We start from the raw sequence: 23098 nt of genomic DNA, 5'->3' as shown, positions 1-23098 counted from the left end.
AGCAAAAACAATTTATAATTTAAGAAATTACATATATCCAAATTGAATATTAAAAATTATGAAAGATCCTCTGAACTTACACGTATAATATAGAAAGTAAATAAAAAGCATCCAATTTTTTCCCTGGCCAGTGTTACGCAATGGCTGGAGTGTCAGCCTGCACATGGAAGGGTTGGGAGTTAGATTCCCATTCAAAGGCAAGTCCCTGGTTGCAGGTTGGATCCCCAGCCCTATGGGGGGTGGGCACCCAATCGATGTGTCTATGTGTCTCTCACACATAGATGTTTCTCTCTCTCTCTCTCTCTCTCTCTCTCTCTCTCTCTCTCTCTCTCTCATCTGTTCCCTCCCTCCACTCCACTCTCTCTAAAATCAATGGGGAAAACTATCCTCTGGTGAGAATTAAAAAAAAAAAAAAGCCCCTTTCTTCTCACCTCTGTGCAGTCACTGACTGTTCTTCCCTTTAAAATGCCCTCCATTCTCCCTTCAACAGATTAACTGCAACATCATTTGTCAAATCTCACTTCCAACATTTACAGTACGGGTGCCAAGAATCTATGTTCCTATCGTGCTATCCTGTTGTTATTTTGTTGCCTGTGGACTGGGGCTTCCTCTTCCCTCTTGCACTCACCCAGCTCCCCTTGCTGGGTACTAGGCCTCCTCCTCCCACCCATCCCCAGCAGCACCATTTCCTAAGCCCCTGGCAGCACAGCAGCCAGTCCCCAGCATCACTTCACTCCCCCAGGCCTTCAGCCTTAGTGGGCTCTGAGCCTATCTCCCACTCCCAGGCACTAACAGGAAGTTCTTCCTTCTGGGGTGGAAGGGAGACAGAGCTTTGCCCCCTACCGTGGACACTACATTTCCCCAGCCCCCTGATTGGGCTTTGGAGTGTTTCCATGGTGACAGGGCCTGATATATTACATTCAGTATATGTATGTGAGAAAGAAAATGCTTGTGCCCAGCTGGTGTGGCTCAGTGTTTGAGTGTAGACCCAAGAACCTAGAGGACATGGTTGATGAGAGGTCAGGGCACATGCCGGATTTGTGGGCTCAATCTTCAGTAGGGGATGTGCAGGAGGCAGCCAATGGGTGAGTCTCTCTCATCATTGATCATTGATGTTTCTCTCTCTCTCTTCCTTCCTCTCTCAATACAAAAATACTTTTAAAAAAAAAAAAGATGCCTTTAACTAAACTAAACACATGTATTTCAAATATTTAATAAATAAGGTTACTTGAGCTATACCTTGTTTCTCACTTCAGTATTTGCCTTGCACACAAGCAGCTTTTCCACTATAGCTTTATTGTGACCAAGGACAGCATAGTGCAGAGCGGTGTTGCCATCGTTGTCCATTGCATTCGGATCTGCACTAGAGTCTAGCAGAATAGCTGCACATTTCACATTCTGATATTGTAGGGCCTGTCAGTGTTATGCCAAGAAAGAGATTATAAGTTCTAGGAACCAAAATAAACATTTCGCAATTTCACCAATGACTTTTAGATAAATGAGATGAATTGAATTTTATTCTAAATAATTAAATGAACCCCATCTCATGTTGACATAGTTGGCGAGTGCATACCTGAATCAGAGCTGTCTTTTTCTCACTGTCACAGAGGTCCAATAGGCATTGTCTCTCTATTAAGAGTCTCACTATCCTTGAACGGCCATAGGCACAGGCCACATGGAGAGGAGTCCTATGGGAGTCAGAGGACTCGTTAGGAAATTAGAGGGCACTATCTCAAAACATAAATTATCCATGTAAATGTAAACATTTACCCCTATGATTCAAAACAAATATGTCGTTTTCTTCTGAAAACAGTACAGTATTTGTTAATTCTTGTTTCTCTCCACATTAATGAAGGAGCAGCCTATTTGACTAGAGGGAGGATGACCTGGGAATTCAGTTCAACTTGAGTCTGATCGTATTTTAACTGTCACTTATTAGCTATCACTTGGCCTTAATTTCCTCATCAACAAAATGGAGATAAAAATAATTATTTCCCAGGACACCACTGTTTGCTTAATGGGAATCTATGCAAAGTGTTTACTATAGTTCTTAGCACACACAAAAAACTGGCAAAATAATTGTTAGATAATATTAGTATCATTATTACTATTACTGCCACTTTATAAAGACAACATTTCAATTAAGTAAAATGATATCATTACATCTATTCTGCAGACCTGTTTTAAGGATCAGAAAGAAGACAGTATTTCAATGATTCTAACATGCTTATCTTCTCACACTTTAACATTTCTGACTTTGGAATCCAATTTTTAATTCAGAATGTGTTAAAACTTATTGACAGCATTAAAAAATTTTAGTGATACATAAAATACTGGCATCATTCCATCCATGGTACCTTACATTAAGTGAAATAATGGTGAATACAACAGAGCTCTTGCAGTTCTAATCAATGGTTGGCATTTAAATAAATTTTAGTTCTTAAAAACCTTGTGGGGGAAAGAGGACTAAAAAAGCAAAATAATAATTTTTTAAAGTAATTTGATGTTCAAGAAAACTTAAGCCAAAGGAAATGCAGGATTCAAATAAATAGGATGATTCATTTTGTCCAATATTTGAATGTACAGATTGTATGGAAAACAGATGTTCCCAATGATCAATATTATTTGATACTATTATACTTTTCAAAAGGGCAAGAAAAGGTCTTACAATTTCCTACCTTCAAAAATACTTTTGTTTGAAACCAGGGAGAAAAAAGCTTCAACTGTGACTAAGTCCTAATACTTTCATTTTCAGTTTCTCATTTTGCTCATATTGGCCAACATGAACATTTTAAGGATGAAAAAAGGGCCTGGTAGATAGACTGGAAGGGTCCTGTGTAGACTATGTCTGCTCCATAATAGATATTCAGGTTATGTTTCATGTAAAGATGGATTGAAAGAATGAATAAACATAGTGGGAGAGTTCAATATTTTTTAAGAAAACTTCTATAAGTTAAAATGACACTTCTGGAATAGGAATAATCACTGATATGTTCTATTTTTTAAAGAAATAAGCCAGTTAGAGAAAGACAAATATCACGTATCTCACTTATATGTGGAATCTAATGAACAAAATAAACTGATGAACAAAATATGTCCAGAGGTATGAATGCATGGAACAGAGTAACAGATCTTAGGGTGGAGATGGGGGAACAGGAAGAGATTAACCAAAGAACATATATACATATATTCATAAGCCATGGACAGAGACAGTAGTATGGGAAAAGCCTGTGGTGGGGTGGAGGCTGGGTTGAGGGGGACAAAAATGGAACAAATAGGAGACATCTGTCATAAATAAGACAAAAATAAATTATTTAACTTAAAAATATTTTTAATTAATTGTAGAGAAAGAGGGAGGAAGAGAGGGGAATGAGAGAGAGAAAAATATCTATGTGAAGGAGAAGCATCAATCAGTTCTCTCCCATAGGTACCCCGACCAGGGATCAAACCCACAATCTAGATATGTGTCCTGACCTGGAATGAACCTGCGACCTTTGAGTGTACTAGAGGGGTACCAGGCAACACTCCAACCAATGGAGTTATACTGGGCGCCATTTTTGATTTTCATAAGTACACAACTAAAATGATTAATCTATAATCATTTACATATTATGTATAGTAAAGCTATATAAAGTAAAACACATATGTGTGTAATTAGATGTATGCATACACTCTACAGGCACAGACAAAAAGCAGCCCAAGTGCCCATCAGCAGATGAGTAGATAAAGATGTAGTACATTTTCACCATGGAATACTACGCTGCTGTACAAAAGAAGGAACTCTTATATGCTTGGTGACAACATGGATGGACCTAGAGATTATTATGCTGAGCAAAAATAAGCCAGTCAGAGAAAGACAAATACCATATGATCTCATTTACCTGTGGAACAAAATAAATTAACAAACAAATAGGACCAGAGGCATGGATACATGGAACAGTCTGACAGATCTCAGAGGGAGGGAGGGAATTGGGGGGACTCAAAGAGATTAGCCAAAGAACATATATGCATATTTGCATAGCCCATGGACACAGACAACTATGAAGTGAAGGCTGAAGGGGGCTGGGTGGACAGGCACTAAGAGGGGGGAAAGGAAGGGGAACATCTGTAACAGTGTCAACAATAAAAATAAATGTAAAAAAGATTCCCTTTCCTTCTGAAGATACCAATCCTCAAAAGAATTTCAAAAATAAGTCCACAAAACAGGAAGTGAGCAATCAATTTTATCTGTGCAGAATTCATATTATTGCTCTTACCCAGGATGATTTCATTCATAATAATATTTACTGGAACTTTTGTACATGTTCATTGCAGAAATCAGATTTTTTTAAAGAAATGCTCATTTTTAATACAAATGCTCAGAAATAAATTTTATCTTATTTTGCACCTATTTTTGGCTAAGACAAGATCATAATCTGTTTGTGTGTATGTATAACCAAATTGATTTTTTTTCTATTATTATATTGCTCTTTTAAGCAGTGCTGAATGAAACAAACTATGTAATTTATCTAATTATTTCATAAAGATACTTTAGTATAAATAGAATTGATGGGTGTAGGGAATATACATATATTTTTAAATGTGGTACTTGGTACCAAATTGCCTATGGAAAAGTCAAAAGCAACTTAAACTTTAAGCAGCAGTATAAGGATAATCACTGGTCATCTTCACAAACCTTGTGGATGGAAAATATTATTTTCCTCTTTCAACTTAAATTCCTTTTCCTACCAAGGATACTAAGTACTTTTCCTGTGTCCATTGGTCACTTGCACATATCCAAAATGTACTTAATCTACTTTCAAGTTAGTTTTTTCTTGTTGATTTCAAAAACTTCTCTGTAACATGAAGACATTTTTTTTTTGCTCTGATACACATTCATTGCAAATATTTTGCTACTACTTTTGCTGTTACCCTGCTAATATTATTTTCTGACAGAGGGTTTGAATTTTTTATATTGCTCAATCAATCTCCTGAAATCTTGCTTTTGAAGTGTTTGTAATCATTTAAAAAAAAAAGTATAAATAGCCCTAACTAGTTTAGCTCAGTGGACAGTATATCAGCTAGGCACTGAAGGGTCTCAGGTTTTACTCTCTTCAAAGACACATACCAGGGTCGCTGGCTCAATCCCCAGTGTGGGGGCATACAGGAGGCAGCCAATCAATGATTCTCTCTCATCATTGATGTTTCTCTCTCCCTTCCTCTCAGAAATCAATAAAATATTTTTTTAGTAAAGAACATATACATGTACACTGATATAAAGTGATTATTGGATTTTACCTAAACAACTTTTAGCCTAGTAGTTGATCTACTATGGTAATTCTCTCTCTGTTTATTTAATTTTCTAAGGTGTGTAACATTATGGTATAAAAATGTGTACATCAAATATAAAATGCTGTATATATTCAATTTCATTTCAATTATTGATATATAGTTCAATCACTTAAAAGTTGTCAATAAAGCCCTAACCAGTGTGGCTCAGTGAATAGCGTGTCAGCCTATGGACTGAAGGGTCCCGGGTTGGATACCTGTCAAGGGCATGTGCCTTGGTTGCGGGCACATCCCCAGTAGGGGGTGTGCAGGAGGCAGCTGATGGATGTATCTCTCATTGATTTTTCTAACTCTCTATCGCTCCCCCTTCCTCTCTGTAAAAAACTAATAAAATATTTTTTTAAAAGTTGTCAGGAAAGTGTTCTGTAAGAGGAATTATGAGTGGGTCTTTATGTTTTGCGGCTCATAAAGTTGGTCTGAGCGCTATCCCCCAGGTTAGGTGTCCAGCAGGGAGGTGCTGCGGGGTCCCAGGAGGGAAGTCAGCCCAGAGCCCTGGCTGACAGGAGGCTGCTCTCCAGCTGCTGAGCCAGGCAAGGGCGTGCCTCTCCCAGGTCCACCCACCTCTTCCCAGGGCACCTCAGACCCCCAGCCTTGCAGTCCCAATTACCTGCGCTTCTTATCTCTTGAATTCAGGTCACTTATCCCGAAAAAGAGGATGTGCTTCAGGAGCTGCCGGCTGCCCTCTCTGGCTGCCTTGTGGATCACATTCAAATCTTTGTCTTGAAAGCTAGGCCTCCTGGGTTCCATGCGACTGTGCCCCTGGCTTGTAGGGGAGGCATTGGCCACACTGGTAGGGGAACCCATGGCCCTGCTGGTAGGGGAAACCAGGGCCCCCCTGGTAGGAGAGGTCTTGGTCTGGCAGGTAGGGGAGACCGTGGCCCCACTGGTAGGAGAGACCGTGTGCCCAGTAGTAGGGGAGACCATGGCCCCGTTGGTAGGGGCGACATTGGGCACGGCAACAGGGGTGTTCACAGCCACCATGATAGCATCCCTCAAAAAATGAGACAACTTTTTCCTGGTGGGGAGTCTAGGCTTCAGAGAAGCCTCACTGGTAGGGCAGACATTGGTCCCACTGGTAAGGGAGATCTTGGTCTGGCTGGGAGGGGAGACCATTGTCCCACTAGTAGGGGCAACCATGGCCCCAGTGGTAGGGGCAACCATGGCCCCACTGGTAGGGGAGACCGTGGCCCCGCTGGTAGGGGAGACCGTGGGCCCAGTGGTAGGGGCGACCGTGGGCCCAGTGGTAGGGGAGACCATGGCCCCGCTGGTAGGGAAAACCATGGCCCCCCTGGTAGGACAGGTCTTGGTCTGGCAGGTAGGGGAGACTGTGGGGCCAGTGGTAGGGGAGACTGTGGGCCCAGTGGTAGGGGAAACCGCGGGCCCAGTGGTAGGGGAGACCATGGCCCCGTTGGTAGGGGCGACATTGACCACGGCAACAGGGGTGTTCACAGCCACCATGATAGCATCCCTCAAAAAATGAGACAACTTTTTCCTGGTGGGGAGTCTAGGCTTCAGAGAAGCCTCACTGGTAGGGCAGACATTGGTCCCACAGGTAAGGGAGAGCTTGGTCTGGCTGGTAGGGGAGACCATTGTCCCACTAGTAGGGGCAACCATGGCCCCGCTGGTAGGGGAGACCGTGGCCCCGCTGGTAGGGGAGACCGTGGCCCCACTGGAAGGAGAGACCGTGGGCCCAGTGGGAGGGTCGAACATGGGCCCAGTGGTAGGGGTGTTCACAGCCACCATAGCATTCTTCAAAACATGAGACACCTTTTTCGTGGTGGGGGGTCTAGGCTTCAGAGAAGCCTCACTGGTAGGGCAGACGTTGGACCCACTGGTAAGGAAGACTGTGGCCCCACAGGTAGGGGCGACTTTGGCCCCGCTGGTAGGGGAGACCATGGCCCCGCTGGTAGGGGCAACCGTGGCCCCGCTGGTAGGGGAGACCATGGCCCCGCTAGTAGGGGCGACCGTGGCCCCGCTGGTAGGGGCGACCGTGGCCCCGCTGGTAGGGGAGACAATGGCCCCGCTAGTAGGGGAGACCGTGGCCCCGCTGGTAGGGGAGACCATGGCCCCGGTGGTAGGGGCGACCGTGGCCCCACTGGTAGGGGAGCCAGTGGGACAGGTGGTAGGGGCGACCATTGTCCCGGCGATAGGGGTGTTCACAGTCACCATAGCATTCTTCAAAACATGAGACACCTTTTTCGTGGTGGGGGGTCTAGGCTTCAGAGAAGCCTCACTGGTAGGGCAGACGTTGGACCCACTGGTAAGGGAGATCTTGGTCTGGCTGGTAGGGGGATCCATTTTCCTACTAGTAGTGGCAACCATGGCCCCACTGGTATGGGAGACTGTGGCCCCACTTGTAGGGGCGATCGTGGCCCCACTGGTAGGGGAGACCGTGGGCCCAGTCGTAGGGGCGACCATGGCCCCGGCGATAGGGGTATTCACAGCCACCGTATCATCCTTCAGAAAATGATACACCTTTTTCCTAGTGAGGAGTCTAGGCTTCAGAGAAGCCACACTGGTAGGGCAGACGTTGGTCTCACTTGTAAGTGAGATCTTGGTCTGGCTGGTAGGGGAGACCATTTTCCCACTAGTAGGGGCAACCATGGCCCCGCTGGTAGGGGAGACCGTGGCCCCGCTGGTAGGGGAAACCGCGGCCCCACTGGAAGGAGAGACCGTGGGCCCAATGGGAGTGGCGACAGTGGGTCCAGTGGTAGGGGTGACCATGGCCCCGGCGATAGGGGTGTTCCCAGTCACCATAGCATTCTTCAAAACATGAGACACCTTTTTCGTGGTGGGGGGTCTAGGCTTCAGAGAAGCCTCACTGGTAGGGCAGACATTGGACCCACTGGTAAGGGAGAAATTGGTCTGGCTGGAAGGGGAGACCATTTTCCCAATAGTAGGGGCAACCATGGCCCCATTGGTATGGGAGACTGTGGCCCCACTTGTAGGGGCGATCGTGGCCCCACTGGTAGGGGCGACCGTGGCCCCGCTTGTAGGGGAGACCATGGCCCCGCTGGTAGGGGAGACCATGGCCCCGCTTGTAGGGGAGACCGTGGCCCCACTGGAAGGAGAGACCGTGGGCCCAGTGGGAGGGTCGAATGTGGGCCCAGTGGTAGGGGTGTTCACAGCCACCATAGCATTCTGAAAAACATGAGACACCTTTTTCGTGGTGGGGGGTCTAGGCTTCAGAGAAGCCTCACTTGTAGGGCAGACCTTGGACCCACTGGTAAGGGAGATCTTGGTCTGGCTGGTAGGGGGGACCATTTTCCCACTAGTTGGGGCAACCATGGCCCCACTGGTATGGGAGACTGTGGCCCCACTGGTAGGGGCGACCGTGGGCCCACTGGTAGGGGGGACCATGGCCCCGCTGGTAAGGGAGATCTTTGCCCCAATTTTAGGGATTAAGGAGGGCCGGATGGTAGGGGAGAACTTTGCTCCACTGGTAGGGGAGACCGTGGGCCCAGTGGTAGGGTCGACCATGGCCCCGGCGATAGGGGTGTTCACAGCCACCGTATCATCCTTCAGAAAAGGATACACCTTTTTCCTAGTGAGGAGTCTAGGCTTAAGAGAAGCCTCACTGGTAGGGCAGACGTTGGACCCACTGGTAAGGGAGATCTTGGTCTGGCTGTTAGGGGGGACCATTTTCCCACTAGTAGGGGCAACCATGGCCCCACTGGTATGGGAGACTGTGGCCCCACTGGTAGGGGCGACCGTGGCCCCGCTGGTAGGGGAGACCATGGCCCTGCTGGTAGGGGCGACCGTGGCCCCGCTGGTAGGGGAGACCATGGCCCCGCTCGTAAGGGCAATCGTGGCCCCGCTGGTAGGGGAGACCATGGCCCTGCTAGTAGGGGAGACTGTGGCCCCGCTGGTAGGAGAGACCATGGCCCCGGTGGTAGGGGCGACCGTGGCCCCACTGGTAGGGGATACCGTGGGCCCAGTGGTAGGGGCGACCATGGCCCCGGCGATAGGTGTGTTCACAGTCACCACAGCATTCTGCAAAACATGAGATACCATTTTCGTGGTGGGGGGGCTAGGCTTCAGAGAAGCCTCACTGGTAGGGCAGACGTTGGACCCACTGGTAAGGGAGACTGTGGCCCCACCGGTAGGGGCGACCTTGGCCCCGCTGGTAGGGGAGATCATGGCCCTGCTGCTGGGGGCGACCGTGGCCCCACTGGTAGGGGAGACCATGGCTCTGCCGGTAGGGGCGACCGTGGCCCCGCTGGTAGGGGAGACCATGGCCCCGCTAGTAGGGGAGACCGTGGCCCCGCTGGTAGGGGAGACCATGGCCCCGGTGGTAGGGGCAACCGTGGCCCCACTGGTAGGGGAGATCGTGGGCCCAGTGGTAGGGGCGACCATGGCCCCGGCGATAGGGGTGTTCACAGTCACCACAGCATTCTTCAAAACATGAGACACCTTTTTCGTGGTGGGGGGTCTAGGCTTCAGAGAAGCCTCACTGGTAGGGCAAACGTTGGACCCACTGGTAAGGGAGATCTTGGTCTGGCTGTTAGGGGAGACCATTTTCCCACTAGTAGGGGCAACCATGGCCCCGCTGGTAGGGGAGACTGTGGCTCCACTTGAAGGGGCGACCGTGGGCCCACTGGTAGGGGGGACAATAGCCCCGCTGGTAAGGGAGATCTTTGCCCCAATTTTAGGGAATACGGAGGACCGGATGGTAGGGGAGACCTTTGCTCCACTGGTAGGGGCGACCGTGGCCCCACTGGTAGGGGAGATCGTGGGCCCAGTGGTAGGGGCGACCATGGCCCCGGCGATAGGGGTGTTCACAGTCACCACAGCATTCTTCAAAACATGAGACACCTTTTTCGTGGTGGTGGGTCTAGGCTTCAGAGAAGCCTCACTGGTAGGGCAGACCTTGGACCCACTGGTAAGGGAGATCTTGGTCTGGCTGGTAGGGGGGACCATTTTCCTACTAGTAGTGGCAACCATGGCCCCACTGGTATGGGAGACTGTGGCCCCACTTGTAGGGGCGATCGTGGCCCCACTGGTAGGGGAGACCGTGGGCCCAGTGGTAGGGGCGACCATGGCCCCGGCGATAGGGGTATTCACAGCCACCGTATCATCTTTCAGAAAATGATACACCTTTATCCTAGTGAGGAGTCTAGGCTTCAGAGAAGCCTCACTGGTAGGGCAGACGTTGGTCTCACTTGTAAGTGAGATCTTGGTCTGGCTGGTAGGGGAGACCATTTTCCCACTAGTAGGGGCAACCATGGCCCCGCTGGTAGGGGAGTCCGTGGCCCCGCTTGTAGGGGAGACCGCGGCCCCACTGGAAGGAGAGACCGTGGGCCCAGTGGGAGTGGCGACGGTGGGTCCAGTGGTAGGGGTGACCATGGCCCCGGCGATAGGGGTGTTCCCAGTCACCATAGCATTCTTCAAAACATGAGACACCTTTTTCGTGGTGGGGGGTCTAGGCTTCAGAGAAGCCTCACTGGTAGGGCAGACATTGGACCCACTGGTAAGGGAGAAATTGGTCTGGCTGGTAGGGGAGACCATTTTCCCAATAGTAGGGGCAACCATGGCCCCATTGGTATGGGAGACTGTGGCCCCACTGGTAGGGGCGACCGTGGCCCCGCTTGTAGGGGAGACCATGGCTCCGCTGGTAGGGGAGACCGTGGCCCCGCTTGTAGGGGAGACCGTGGCCCCACTGGAAGGAGAGACCGTGGGCCCAGTGGGAGGGTCGAACGTGGGCCCAGTGGTAGGGGTGTTCACAGCCACCATAGCATTCTGCAAAACATGAGACACCTTTTTCGTGGTGGGGGGTCTAGGCTTCAGAGAAGCCTCACTTGTAGGGCAGACCTTGGACCCACTGGTAAGGGAGATCTTGGTCTGGCTGGTAGGGGGGACCATTTTCCCACTAGTTGAGGCAACCATGGCCCCACTGGTATGGGAGACTGTGGCCCCACTGGTAGGTGCGACCGTGGGCCCACTGATAGGGGGGACCATGGCCCCGCTGGTAAGGGAGATCTTTGCCCCAATTTTAGGGAATAAGGAGGGCCGGATGGTAGGGGAGAACTTTGCTCCACTGGTAGGGGAGACCGTGGGCCCAGTGGTAGGGGCGACCATGGCCCCGGCGATAGGGGTGTTCACAGCCACCGTATCATCCTTCAGAAAAGGATACACCTTTTTCCTAGTGAGGAGCCTAGGCTTCAGAGAAGCCTCACTGGTTGGGCAGACGTTGGACCCACTGGTAAGGGAGATCTTGGTCTGGCTGTTAGGGGGGACCATTTTCCCACTAGTAGGGGCAACCATGGCCCCACTGGTATGGGAGACTGTGGCCCCACTGGTAGGGGCTACCGTGGCCCCGCTGGTAGGGGAGACCATGGCCCTGCTGGTAGGGGCGACCGTGGCCCTGCTCGTAAGGGCAACCGTGGCCCCGCTGGTAGGGGAGACCATGGCCCTGCTAGTAGGGGAGACTGTGGCCCCGCTGGTAGGAGAGACCATGGCCCCGGTGGTAGGGGCGACCGTGGCCCCACTGGTAGGGGAAACCGTGGGCCCAGTGGTAGGGGCGACCATGGCCCCGGCGATAGGGGTGTTCACAGTCACCACAGCATTCTTCAAAACATGAGACACCTTTTTCGTGGTGGGGGGTCTAGGCTTCAGAGAAGCCTCACTGGTAGGGCAGACGTTGGACCCACTGGTAAGGGAGATCTTGGTCTGGCTGGTAGGGGAGACCATTTTCCCACTAGTAGGGGCAACCATGGCCCCACTGGTATGGGAGACTGTGGCCCCACTGGTAGGGGCGACCGTGGGCCCACTGGTAGGGGGGACCATAGCCCCGCTGGTAAGGGAGATCTTTGCCCCAATTTTAGGGAATACGGAGGGCCGGCTAGTAGGGGCGACCGTGGCCCCACTGGTAGGGGAGACCGTGGGCCCAGTGGTAGGGGCGACCATGGCCCCGGCGATAGGGGTGTTCACAGCCACCTTATCATCCTTCAGAAAAGGATACACCTTTTTCCTAGTGAGGAGTCTAGGCTTCAGAGAAGCCTCACTGGTAGTGCAGACGTTGGACCCACTGGTAAGGGAGATCTTGGTCTGGCTGGTAGGGGAGACCATTTTCCCACTAGTAGGGGCAACCATGGCCCCGCTGGTAGGGGAGACCATGGCCCCGCTGGTAGGGGCGACCGTGGCCCCGCTGGTAGCGGAGACAATGGCCCCGCTGGTAGGGGAGACCGTGGCCCCGCTGGTAGGGGAGACCATGGCCCCGGTGGTAGGGGCGACCGTGGCCCCACTGGAAGGGGCGACCGTGGGCCTAGTGGTAGGGGCGACCATGGCCCCGGCGATAGGGGTGTTCACAGTCACCACAGCATTCTTCAAAACATGAGACACTTTTTTCGTGGTGGGGGGTCTAGGCTTCAGAGAAGCCTCACTGGTAGGGCAGACGTTGGACCCACTGGTATGGGAGACTGTGGCCCCACTGGTAGGGGCGACCGTGGGCCCACTGGTATTGGAGACTGTGGCCCCACTGGTAGGGGGGACCATGGCCCCGCTGGTAAGGGAGATCTTTGCCCCAATTTTAGGGAATACGGAGGGCCGGCTGGTAGGGGCGACCGTGGCCCCACTGGAAGGGGAGACCGTGGGCCCAGTGGTAGGGGCGACCATGGCCCCGGCGATAGGGGTGTTCACAGCCACCGTATCATCCTTCAGAAAAGGATACACCTTTTTCCTAGTGAGGAGTCTAGGCTTCAGAGAAGCCTCACTGGTAGGGCAGACGTTGGTCCCACTTGTAAGTGAGATCTTGGTCTGTTTGGTAGGGGAGACCATTTTCCCACTAGTAGGGGCAACCATGGCCCCGCTGGTAGTGGAGACCGTGGCCCCACTGGAAGGAGAGACCATGGGCCCAGTGGGATTGGCGACCGTGGGCCCAGTGGTAGGGGCGACCATGCCCCCGGCGATAGGGGTGTTCACAGTCAGCATAGCATTCTTCAAAACATGAGACACCTTTTTCGTGGTGGGGGGTCTAGGCTTCAGAGAAGCCTCACTGGTAGGGCAGACGTTGGACCCACTGATAAGGGAGATCTTGGTCTGGCTGGTAGGGGAGACCATTTTCCCACTAGTAGGGGCAACCAAGGCCCTGCTGGTAGGGGACACCGTGGCCCCACTGGTAGAGGCTACCATGGCCCTGCTGGTAGGGGATACCTTTGTCCCAATTCTAGGGAAGACCATGGCCCCGCTGGTAGGGGAGACCTTTGCCCCAATGGTAGGGAAGACCATGGCCGCGCTGGTAGGGGATACCTTTGCCCCACTGGTAGGGGACACCGTGGTCCAGGCACTACGCGATTCCACATCCAGCCTGACAGCTTCCTTCAAAACAGAAGACACCTTCTTCATGATAGAGAGTCCAGGCTTCAGAGAAGCCTCACCCTCCGTCCACTTTTTGCACCTTCTGAGCCCAAAACTAGCTCTCTTGCCAACCACCTCATGCCACAGCATTCAAGCATGGCAGTTCAGCAGTTTGACAGTTTGGCAGTTTGGAATCTCCCAGCTCAGAATCATAGTAACCAAGCAACAGCCTCTGACATAACTGCCCATGTGCACAGAGCCTTGTGGTCAAGGGCAGCCAGAGCCCATGCCCAAGGCCCAAGCCTCTCAAATCCCAGGAACTGCCTGTGAGCAAGTGTGGGTTCTGTTCAAACACCCCTGGGAGTTGGCTAAGTGTTTCCAGATGCTTACAAAGGTGACTCACCCCCCGTTAAAAAGCAGTCTGTGCCTAAGACAAGGGCTAGGGTGGTATGGAACTTCAGGATACTCAAGGTCTAGTGCCCCAGAAAACTCCCCTTAAAAACATCTCTAAATCTCCTTGTGACTCAGTTTATTTCTCTTCCTCATCCTTTTGTGCCCCAGCCAAGCTCCAGGGAATGTACCTGATGCAAGAACAGACGGACGTTTTCATGGCTTCAGAGATTGTGGCAACATGTGTCTGCAAGTGTAAATTTATGAGAAACCAGTGCCTGTTCTGCTTATGAAATGAAACCCCTTTCTGCAATCCTCCTAATCTCCTCTTGGGCCCACCTCTTACACTTATGTATTATTTCCGTCAAATAAATGTTTTACTCAATCGAAGATGTATTTTGGCGCATGGTGTTAACCTTTAAGAACTTTTTGTTAAAAATGGCTATTCACCTGTCACAAGCCACCTTTTCTCGCCTCGTTGAAAATGTCACTTTACTGTGGATTAAATTCTCAAGTTATGATTTTGGTTTTGAAGTTTTCTGTTGTTATCCATTGAATGGTCAGCTTCTTTTTGCATCAGTAATACCTCTGTAATAAACCCAGTTACAAATAACTAGAGAGGAGCAAAGGGAAGGCCGAATTTCATAGGCATGTCTTTTACGCAGCTTTGCCAGAAAACTGCAATTTAACCCTCCCCAGGGCTAGTCCCCACAGATGGTGGGGGGAAGGGACCGGACAGGGGAAGAGTACTAGTGACTGCATGCCCAGGCAAGTCTCAGTGAAAGAGGGAAAGTACTTGACTGTCAGTAACACCTGAGAACAGGTCATGGGCTAGAGTAGGTGTGGCCCTCACAAGTGGAGAAGATTTGAGACACTTACTTCCTAAACAAAGGAGTTCTCTCTCTTGCTACGCCCACCCTCCTGGCCTGTGGGACTTTCATGCTCCTGCATTTGCCCACATAGGCCAAGGCCATGTGGCCCCCACACACAATGGACTAATGGACTGCAAGTAGCCTGATGTTATGCAGCAACCAGCTCCACTGTGGGAAGGAAACTCTGGACACTGGCTCTGCTTCAAGCTCTGCCGAGTCCCCAGCTGCACATTTTCTAGGCCTGGATGAAGGGAAATTGGACTTTGCAAACCCAGGGATGTAAATCACTCCTCCTCCTGTGTGAGTCTCAGAAATTTCTTTTTCTTCAGGTATTGTAAGGACTCAACTCCAAGCACCCAGGGGGAAGGGGACTGATAACACTGGGTGGTTACTTTAGGTCTCTGAGTTTGTAAGGCCTGCCATGCACCTGCCATGAGCTTGTCAGGTTTAGTAGGTGGTCACTTTTTTGTTCACACTTGACCTGTTAAATATTTGTTTATTGTCTACTTTCTCCCAACTAGAATGTACCATCCATGAGAAAAGTAATTATTTTCTTTGCTATTTATCTTCATTGCTTTTAGAAGAGTAGATGCTTAATAGTTTCTCATTAACTAAATGACTGAACTGTGAAATTGCCTAACATATGTCTAATTTATGTCTCTACCACCTCTCCACATGGAAATACTTGAAGACAGCTGTATAGGGGAAGAGGAGGAGGTTACTGCAACCCTATTTACAAATTGTAATGGATTTTAACTGCTGTATTTTCAGATCTCCCCTCATTCTCTCAGGAGACTCCCCTCCCCAAGGCCACTGGGGTTATTTCCACTCAGTCCTTGGCTGTTAAAAATAGGAGTGCCCAGAAAGACCCTGTGCATATGCATTACTTCTTTTCATCACTTAATCTCTGTAATACATTCTTAGAAATGTGATCTCTGCGTCAAAGTTGTAATTCCATATGTAAATTAATTAGCTATTGCCTAACACCACTCCCATCCCCACCCCCCACCGCCCACCCCACCCCCACCCCACCCCTAGAACTCATGCCACTACTATTTTGGATTTCCACCAAATATGTGAGAGGCTACAGCCTCACATGCCATCTGAGTGTGGTTAAGCTTTGGGGGTGAGAAGGTTGTCAATCTGATCCTTAAGTAATGGCCTCTGCTGGGTGCACCTGTTCCCACCCCTACTCCAATCCCTCCAGCCACTCCCAGGTCCCATAGAGGCAAGCTGATCTCCAACCAGAGGGCAAAGGAACAGCAGGTGAGTCCCCACCCGTGCACAGGTGGAATGCATGGGCAGCTCCCCTCCCCACTCTGAAGCTGCCTGCCCCAGGTGGGATGCACAGCCAGGAAGGGGCATTTGCACAGCTGGCCAGACAGAGGAAACACAGGAAGGACTGAAGTAAACACTTAGAAAGACAGTTTAGAAAGAAATCTGGTCTTCGGGCTGTGGCCAAACCATCTTCTGGCCCCAAATTCCTTTGCCATTTCCCACTAATATATTGAGGCGACAGAGGGGTCAGTTCACCAGGGTCACTCCTGAGAGAAGGGGCACTTGGTGCCAGTAAGGAAGGGATGAGCCAGGAAGGCACAACTTCACCAGAATTTTTGAAACAACAAACAAACAAGAATAAAACACCTCTTTTCTTCAAGGTTATCAAGGTTGTAGTGTAGAGGGGGCAAGTAAGAGGAATTGAGGTACAAATCCAATGAGGAGGACAGATCAGCCCTGATTATTCCCAGTGGTTCTCCAGCTGCGTTTCTCCCTGTGTGTCTCCAACCAGGTGTCCCCCTTGTACCAGGATGAGAAGCTGAGCTGACGCACTTCCTCCCTGAGGCGGGGACCTCAGCTGGGTGCAGCCTAGTCCATCTCTTTGCCTACCCAGCAGGAGTCCAAGGCCGACCAGCACCCTGCCCGCACCCCCACCAGGTCCCCCTACAGCCTTGGATGTAAGCACTGCAGGCAGGCCTGGGAGCAAAGGGAGCTGCAACCAGCACCCTGGGGCTCTCCCCTCAACATGTGTCAAGCCCCTGGGGTCCCAGGCCTCACACAGCGTTTCAGAGGAACAAGCGCTCCCACCTCCTCTTAGACCCGCTCCCCACGGTCCCACCACTGATGTCTGCACTTGACCCAGCTCCATGGAAGTTTGGGGCTGAGGCTGGACTTCCCCACACCGGATTTCATCAGATTTGACTGATTTCCTACCCAGAAAATTGCTACAAGTTCCCATGAGGAACAGGGAGGAACCGCTGTCTGTCCCCCAGGTCCAGAAGCCCAGCCAACTGGAAGGGATTCCTGGGGCATTTCTGGGCGCTGTAGATTAAATGCAAGTCTTGTACAATTTGAGTTGCCTGCCTTGAGAACTTTCAGACAACTGTTTCTTCTTTTTAAAAATAACTTTTCTTCCAAATTGTTGGGTTGTTTTTGTCTTGAAGGAAGATAGAGGGAAAATATGGACACCAGGCAGAGGTTTGTAATTTGGCTTGGAAATTAATGTCCAGGGTGTGGTTTTATAGCATGAAGGAAAGTAGTAAGATGCCTGATACACTGGAAGGCCTCAGATCAAGGGCCCCACTGAAAACTTTGCTCAGTGTACCTCTCATTTTCCTCTGGGGAGGGGTTTCTTATTATTCATACCAGTCATACCATAACTGTGCTGTTTCCTAGACATTCACAGCAAAGTGGTTCAAAAGAATATTCAGTGTGACCGTTAGAGAAAGAGAAATGGAGTAACAGAGGAAAGTAACAGAGAGGAAAGGTCACATGAGTTTATTACTCCCCAGGGTATTGTTTCTGGTGGTATAATGTGGCTTAAACAAGGCAAGGATCCCACACTGCTTCCAACTTTGAAGTCTAGGCCTTTGAATGGAAATTTCAGAAAGAGAGCCTTTGTCCCCTTGCATAAGCCCCCAGTGGCAATTTTCCTCTGGCCTCACTGCAATACTGGAATGGCACAGTAATGCTGGATGACAAAATTAACAGAGGTTCCACTAAGAAATGTGTCATGTTTTCCAGATGGTATTTCCTGTGTGAAAGGTCAAAGAAATTGAACATAATCTTTGGACCATCAGTCCGTAATAATTCTTACAGTATTATTCAATACTTGTGTCTTTTCTGGGTATTTGGGAGACTTTAACTAGAGGAAGGATGGTCTTGAATAAGTTGCTTTAACCTCTCTGAACCTGAGATAATTTACCAGTAAAGTGAGATTATTGCACTACATTATGTCTGTCATTAAAAGAGCAATTAGCGAATTGCTATAATTCTTTGAATTTGTCCTGCCTGGAATGCCAATAAAGTTAGAATTGCTGATTACTAACCAAAAAGAATGGAGAAAATAATAATGACAACAGATTTTGTTAGATGCTGAACCACCGATACTTTAGAGGCCTTTTGTTTCTCTGAATACAGTCAATTTCTGGCCTATAGATGGCAAATTTTCATTCTGTTGAAAAACTGAGTTGATGTGCCCAAGTTTGGGCAGGTCAATATTAGTTTTCAAAATTCTTCAATTGTTATTTCTCAAGAAATATAACTTTGTAATATGAATGACTTGGTGATTTAGTTACTTTAAATCTTAAACATAATACTTACTGAGTGAGGATAGTGTCCACTACATTTTTTGTATTTTTATATCCCAAGAATGTATACTAATTACCCACTCTATTTTTTGCCTTTTTTCAATTAAAATAAGTTTTTCTAGATATTTTCATATTTTTCTCCCAATAACGTTTTTATAAAATTATTGTTATAAGTTACCGTTTAATATGCCACTTTGAATTTTTTAAACCATCCTACTTTCAAAAAGTATTATTATTTTCATGTACTCTAATCATCCTCAACCTTATTTTAATTATTTTTATACTTAACACCTTTTAGTGATTCCACAAATCTTATAATAAACTAAGTTTGAATTTTATATTCTAGTAAAATAAAATCAATTTTATAGAACTTCATCAGTTTATTTTTATAGCTAATAGAATTATCTTAGTAATTATCCCTGAAAATAGAACAATTCTTATTAACATGATTAATATTTTAGTATGGAACATCTTACCTAATAATAGACAAACATGCAAATTGACTGTCTGTCTGCTACACCCACCAGCCAATTGGACTAGTATGTAAATTAATCCAACAAAGATGGCGGTTAATTTGCATACATAGGCACCCAGCGGTCTGGGTCCCGGGAACATCATCAGCACCCAGGTCACTCAGAGGTAGGCCCCGTGTGGGCCCTGAGCAGCCTAGAAAGGGCCAGAGCCAGGGGGCTCCTGGGCAGAGCCAAGCCTTCTATTGGAGCCGAGGGGGCCCCTGCCCATGCCTAACAACTCAGCCAGAGGTATTAGGCCTGGGCAAGGGCAGAGCTGGCAATCCCGGGAAACTGGGGGTATCCTGCCCAGGCCTAATGCCTTTGCCAAAGGCGTTTGGCCTGGGCAGGGGCGGGGCCGGCAATCGCAGGGATCTGGGGGTCCCCTACCCAGGCCCAATGCCTCGGCCAGAGGGTAGCAGCTTTGTATGCTGTGTGGATGGGATGGATGGTTGGAGGCACCTACATCCTCCTGAAGAAGGAGGAGGAAGAGGGGGAGGAGGAGCTGGACACTCTGCAGGGCATGGCCTCTGCTGTCCTGGTGAGAAGCGGGGTGGGGCTCATTTCTTGAGCCTTTAGCAGCCCCTGTCAGGTCTTTGTAGCCCCGTTCCCTACCCCGTGTCCCAGAGGATCAGCAGCCTTTCCTGGGAGAGGAGCACTCTTCCCGAGTTCTGGGCCTGGGGGCAGGGGGTCCTCCTTCTCAGGGTGTGAGGAAGCAGGAAGGTTGTCGGTGCACAGAGAGGAATGGCTTTCCATGTCCTGGGGACAAGGCTCCTGATGCCCGTGGTGAGCCTTCTTCGGGAGGCGTTGAAATGTCTACCTGGGAGTTTACCACCAATGTCTGACGCCCAGTCTCATTCCCATCCTCTGGCAGTGGCAGAGGGGGACAAGGTGCTCTGGGCTGTCTCTGTCCTGGAGGAGGGGGTGCCAGGGCTTCCCAGGAAAAAAACCTCTTGTTCCTATGTTGGAGGGAGGAGTCCAAACAGGTGAGCCCGGTAGAGGTTTCCAGGCCCCGGCAGAAGTGAAGGTATCTGGTGCTTTATCTTTTACTAGAGGCCCAGTGCAGAGATTCATGAACTTGGGAGGGGGAAGCGGGGGCCTTCAGCTCGGCCTGCACCCAACTGACAGCTTAGGAAGAAGCCCTGAGCGGTGCTCCCCTTGTGGGAGGGCACTGACCAAGAGGGGGCAACTAGTGCATTGAGCGTCTGCCCCCTGGTGGTCAGTGCACATTATAGTGACTGGTCTTTCTGCTGTTCGGTCGATTTGCATATTAGCTTTTTATTATATAGGGCTTATTATATAGGATAGGATAGTATTTATAAATGCAGTAGTCATTGCTGTGTGTGGGGCGAATACCGGGGGGTGAATGGGAGTAGGAATAAGAGATCAGAGTTTTTAAAAAGAAAGAAATACTTGGCCCTTAGCCTCTTAGAGGCAGATTCAAGAATTCAGAAATGTGTACTTTAAGCTGTGTTTAATAGGGGGCCATCAAATTGTCTGCTTTTCCTCATTTCTGCTGCCTTCATCTCCACCAACACGTGGGGAAAGGGTAACATACTGATCAGGTGCGTGGCTGCAAAGTAACACTGATGCAGCTGTCCCAGGACCTCCTGGCTAGGCCCCAGAGCACGCTCCGGTGAGATGGGCTTATTTTTGGGAAAGCCTTAGCACAGCTTGTGATGCAGCTCATGAGTTCAGTGGAAATACAACACAGTAGGATCAATTCTGTTTTTTTGGACCCTGACAGTATAGGTTGTAGAGCAGCGGTTTTCAACCTGTGGGTCGCGACCCTTTTGGGGGTCAAATGACCCTTTCACAGGGGTCGCCTAAGACCATCGGAAAATACATATATAATTACATATTGTTTTTTTGATTAATCACTATGCTTTAATTATGTTCAATTTATAACAATGAAAATACATCCTGTATATCAGATATTTACATGATGATTCATAACAGTAGCAAAATTATACTTATGAAGTAGCAACAAAAATAATTTTATGGTTGGGGGTCACCACAACATGAGGAACTGTATTAAAGGGTCATGGCATTAAGAAGGTTGAGAATCACTGTTGTAGAAGGAAAGAGTAGAATGTAAGCCATTTTAGTTAGTTTTTATTTCCAGCTGGGAAGTTTCTAATACTCCATGAAAAAGAAGTTGTTGTAACTTGGGTACCCATTGGTACCAAGTCCTTGACCTGTTTTTTTCATGGTGTCATTATTTGGAGCTGTATGTCTGCTGATTAAGACAGGCATGAATTTGCCTTAGACAATTAATAGTCTCTTGACATGAAGGTGATAAACCTTGAAGAACATACTGAGTTGAGTATATCGGCCAAAGAAGAGTTCACAGAGGAGAAGGGCTTTGACGTAGGCAACAGGTTGTTGCTCCAAAAGAATGAGGAAGACTGCCCTGAGTTGTGGGAATCCTTTCCTCTGGATCTTGTCAGGATGGAGTGGGTGCTTTTGACCTAGCAGGTGTGGATTCTGGGACTCGCACACAGGATTACTTCTGCGTCCAGAGCCTCGGAGGGAAACGTACTCTCTGTTGTGTGGCTCCCAAACCCTCTTCCTGCTTTCTTCTCATCACCAGCTATGCTCTCTGCATAGGCTTTGTTCAGGTTGAGGGGACCCTAGGAAATTAATTAATTGATCTTCTTTTCCAACCAGGAAGAAGATTCCCTTCTTAACATATGCAAGGAGATTGTGGAACGATGGTCAGAAACTCAGAAAGTTGTCACCAAAGTGAAAAAAGAAGGTAGTTCTGATGTCTAGCTTGCATTGTGTTTTCCAGTAACCCAGTGGTTCTCAACCTTCCTAATGCCGCAACCCTTTAATACAGTTCCTTATGTTGTGGTGACCCCCAATTTCATTGTTACAAATTGAACATAATTAAAGCATAGTGATTAATCACAAAACAATATGTAATTATATATGTGTTTTCCAATGGTCTTAGGCGACCCCTGTGAAGGGGTCGCGACCCCTGTGAAGGGGTCGCGACCCACAGGTTGAGAACTGCTGCAATAACCTTTACTAGTAAGCTGTCATGGAGAGAGTTTTTAGTTTTCTCCTGTAAATACTCATTATCCCTAAGATAATTTAATCTGTCAAACACCCAACAGCTTTAACTTTTTAAGTGAATATTGGTTTCCTTTTCTCTTTTCTATTTTTTCACTTCAGCTAACCAGTTATCTTCATTTTGGTTTATGCTTTTTTTCTTTTTAATCCTCTTTTCACTGCCCCTCGTAGATTTGCATTGCAGGGATAGGATCACCTATAATTTCCCACTTTTTTGGCTTGATAAACTCTTTTCTGTTTTTATTTTTATGTTTTAATTAAATATTTATTGTTGAAAGTATTACCTATGTCCCCCTCTTCCCCCCATTGGCCATCCGGATCTGGGCTTTTCTTTGCTGGGAGCTTTTTGACTACTGCTTCTATTTCATCAGTTCTTATTGGCCTATTCAACTTTTGTAGTTCTTCGTGATTCAGTTTTGTGATATTGTGTTTTTCTAGGAACTTGTCCATTTCATCCACATTGCCTAGCTTGTTGGCATATAGTTGTTTATAGTGTTTTCTTACAAGCCTTTGTATTTCTGTGGTGTCCACTGTTATATCATCTCTTTTGTTTCTGGTATTATTCATTTGAGTCCTCTCTTTGTTTCCTGATGTGTCTGGCTAACGGGTCATCAATCTTGTTTATCTTTTCAAAGAACCAGCTCTTAGTTTCATTGTTTTTTTTTTTTTGTTTGTTTGTTTGTTTGTGTTTGTTTTGTTGTTGTTTTTTGTCTCTGTATCATCTTTATGCTCTAATCTTTATTATTTCCTTCATTCTACTTACTCTGGGCTTTTCTTTTTCTAATTCTTTAATTAGTGAGGTTAAATAGTTTATTATTAATTTTTGTTATTTTTTGAGACAGGCCTGTAGTGCTATGAACTTCCCTTTCAGGACTGCTTTTGCTGTGTCCCAAAGATCTGGGATTGTTGTGTGTTCATTTTCACTTGTTTCCAGGAAGTTTTTGATTTCTTTCTTGATCTCATTGGTAAGCCAATCATTGTTTAATAACATGCTATTTGGTCTCCATGTGTTTGAATGTTTTGGGGTGTTTTTACTGTA

The 23098-nt window shown here is 48.2% G+C and overlaps 1 protein-coding gene across 2 annotated transcripts in view; it reads right to left on the bottom strand.

The window, feature by feature from the left end:
* The window catches only part of LOC308523158 (uncharacterized protein), a 77756-nt gene that overhangs the window by 30728 nt on the left and 23930 nt on the right, over positions 1 to 23098 (bottom strand). The window contains exon 2 of one of the 2 annotated variants that reach the window (XM_081096860.1): positions 1240 to 1413. The exons of the other annotated variant lie outside the window; for it this stretch is intronic. Within the exon in view, the coding sequence (XP_080952986.1) occupies positions 1240 to 1413 (174 nt within the window). The remainder of the gene's footprint in view (positions 1 to 1239; positions 1414 to 23098) is intronic. 2 annotated transcript variants of the gene reach the window in all.

The sequence above is a fragment of the Myotis nattereri genome (genome assembly GCF_964212035.1).
Source record: "Myotis nattereri genome assembly, chromosome: 1".
In the NCBI taxonomy this organism is placed as follows: Eukaryota; Metazoa; Chordata; class Mammalia; order Chiroptera; family Vespertilionidae; genus Myotis; species Myotis nattereri.
This window is presented reverse-complemented; position numbering and strand designations above follow the sequence as displayed.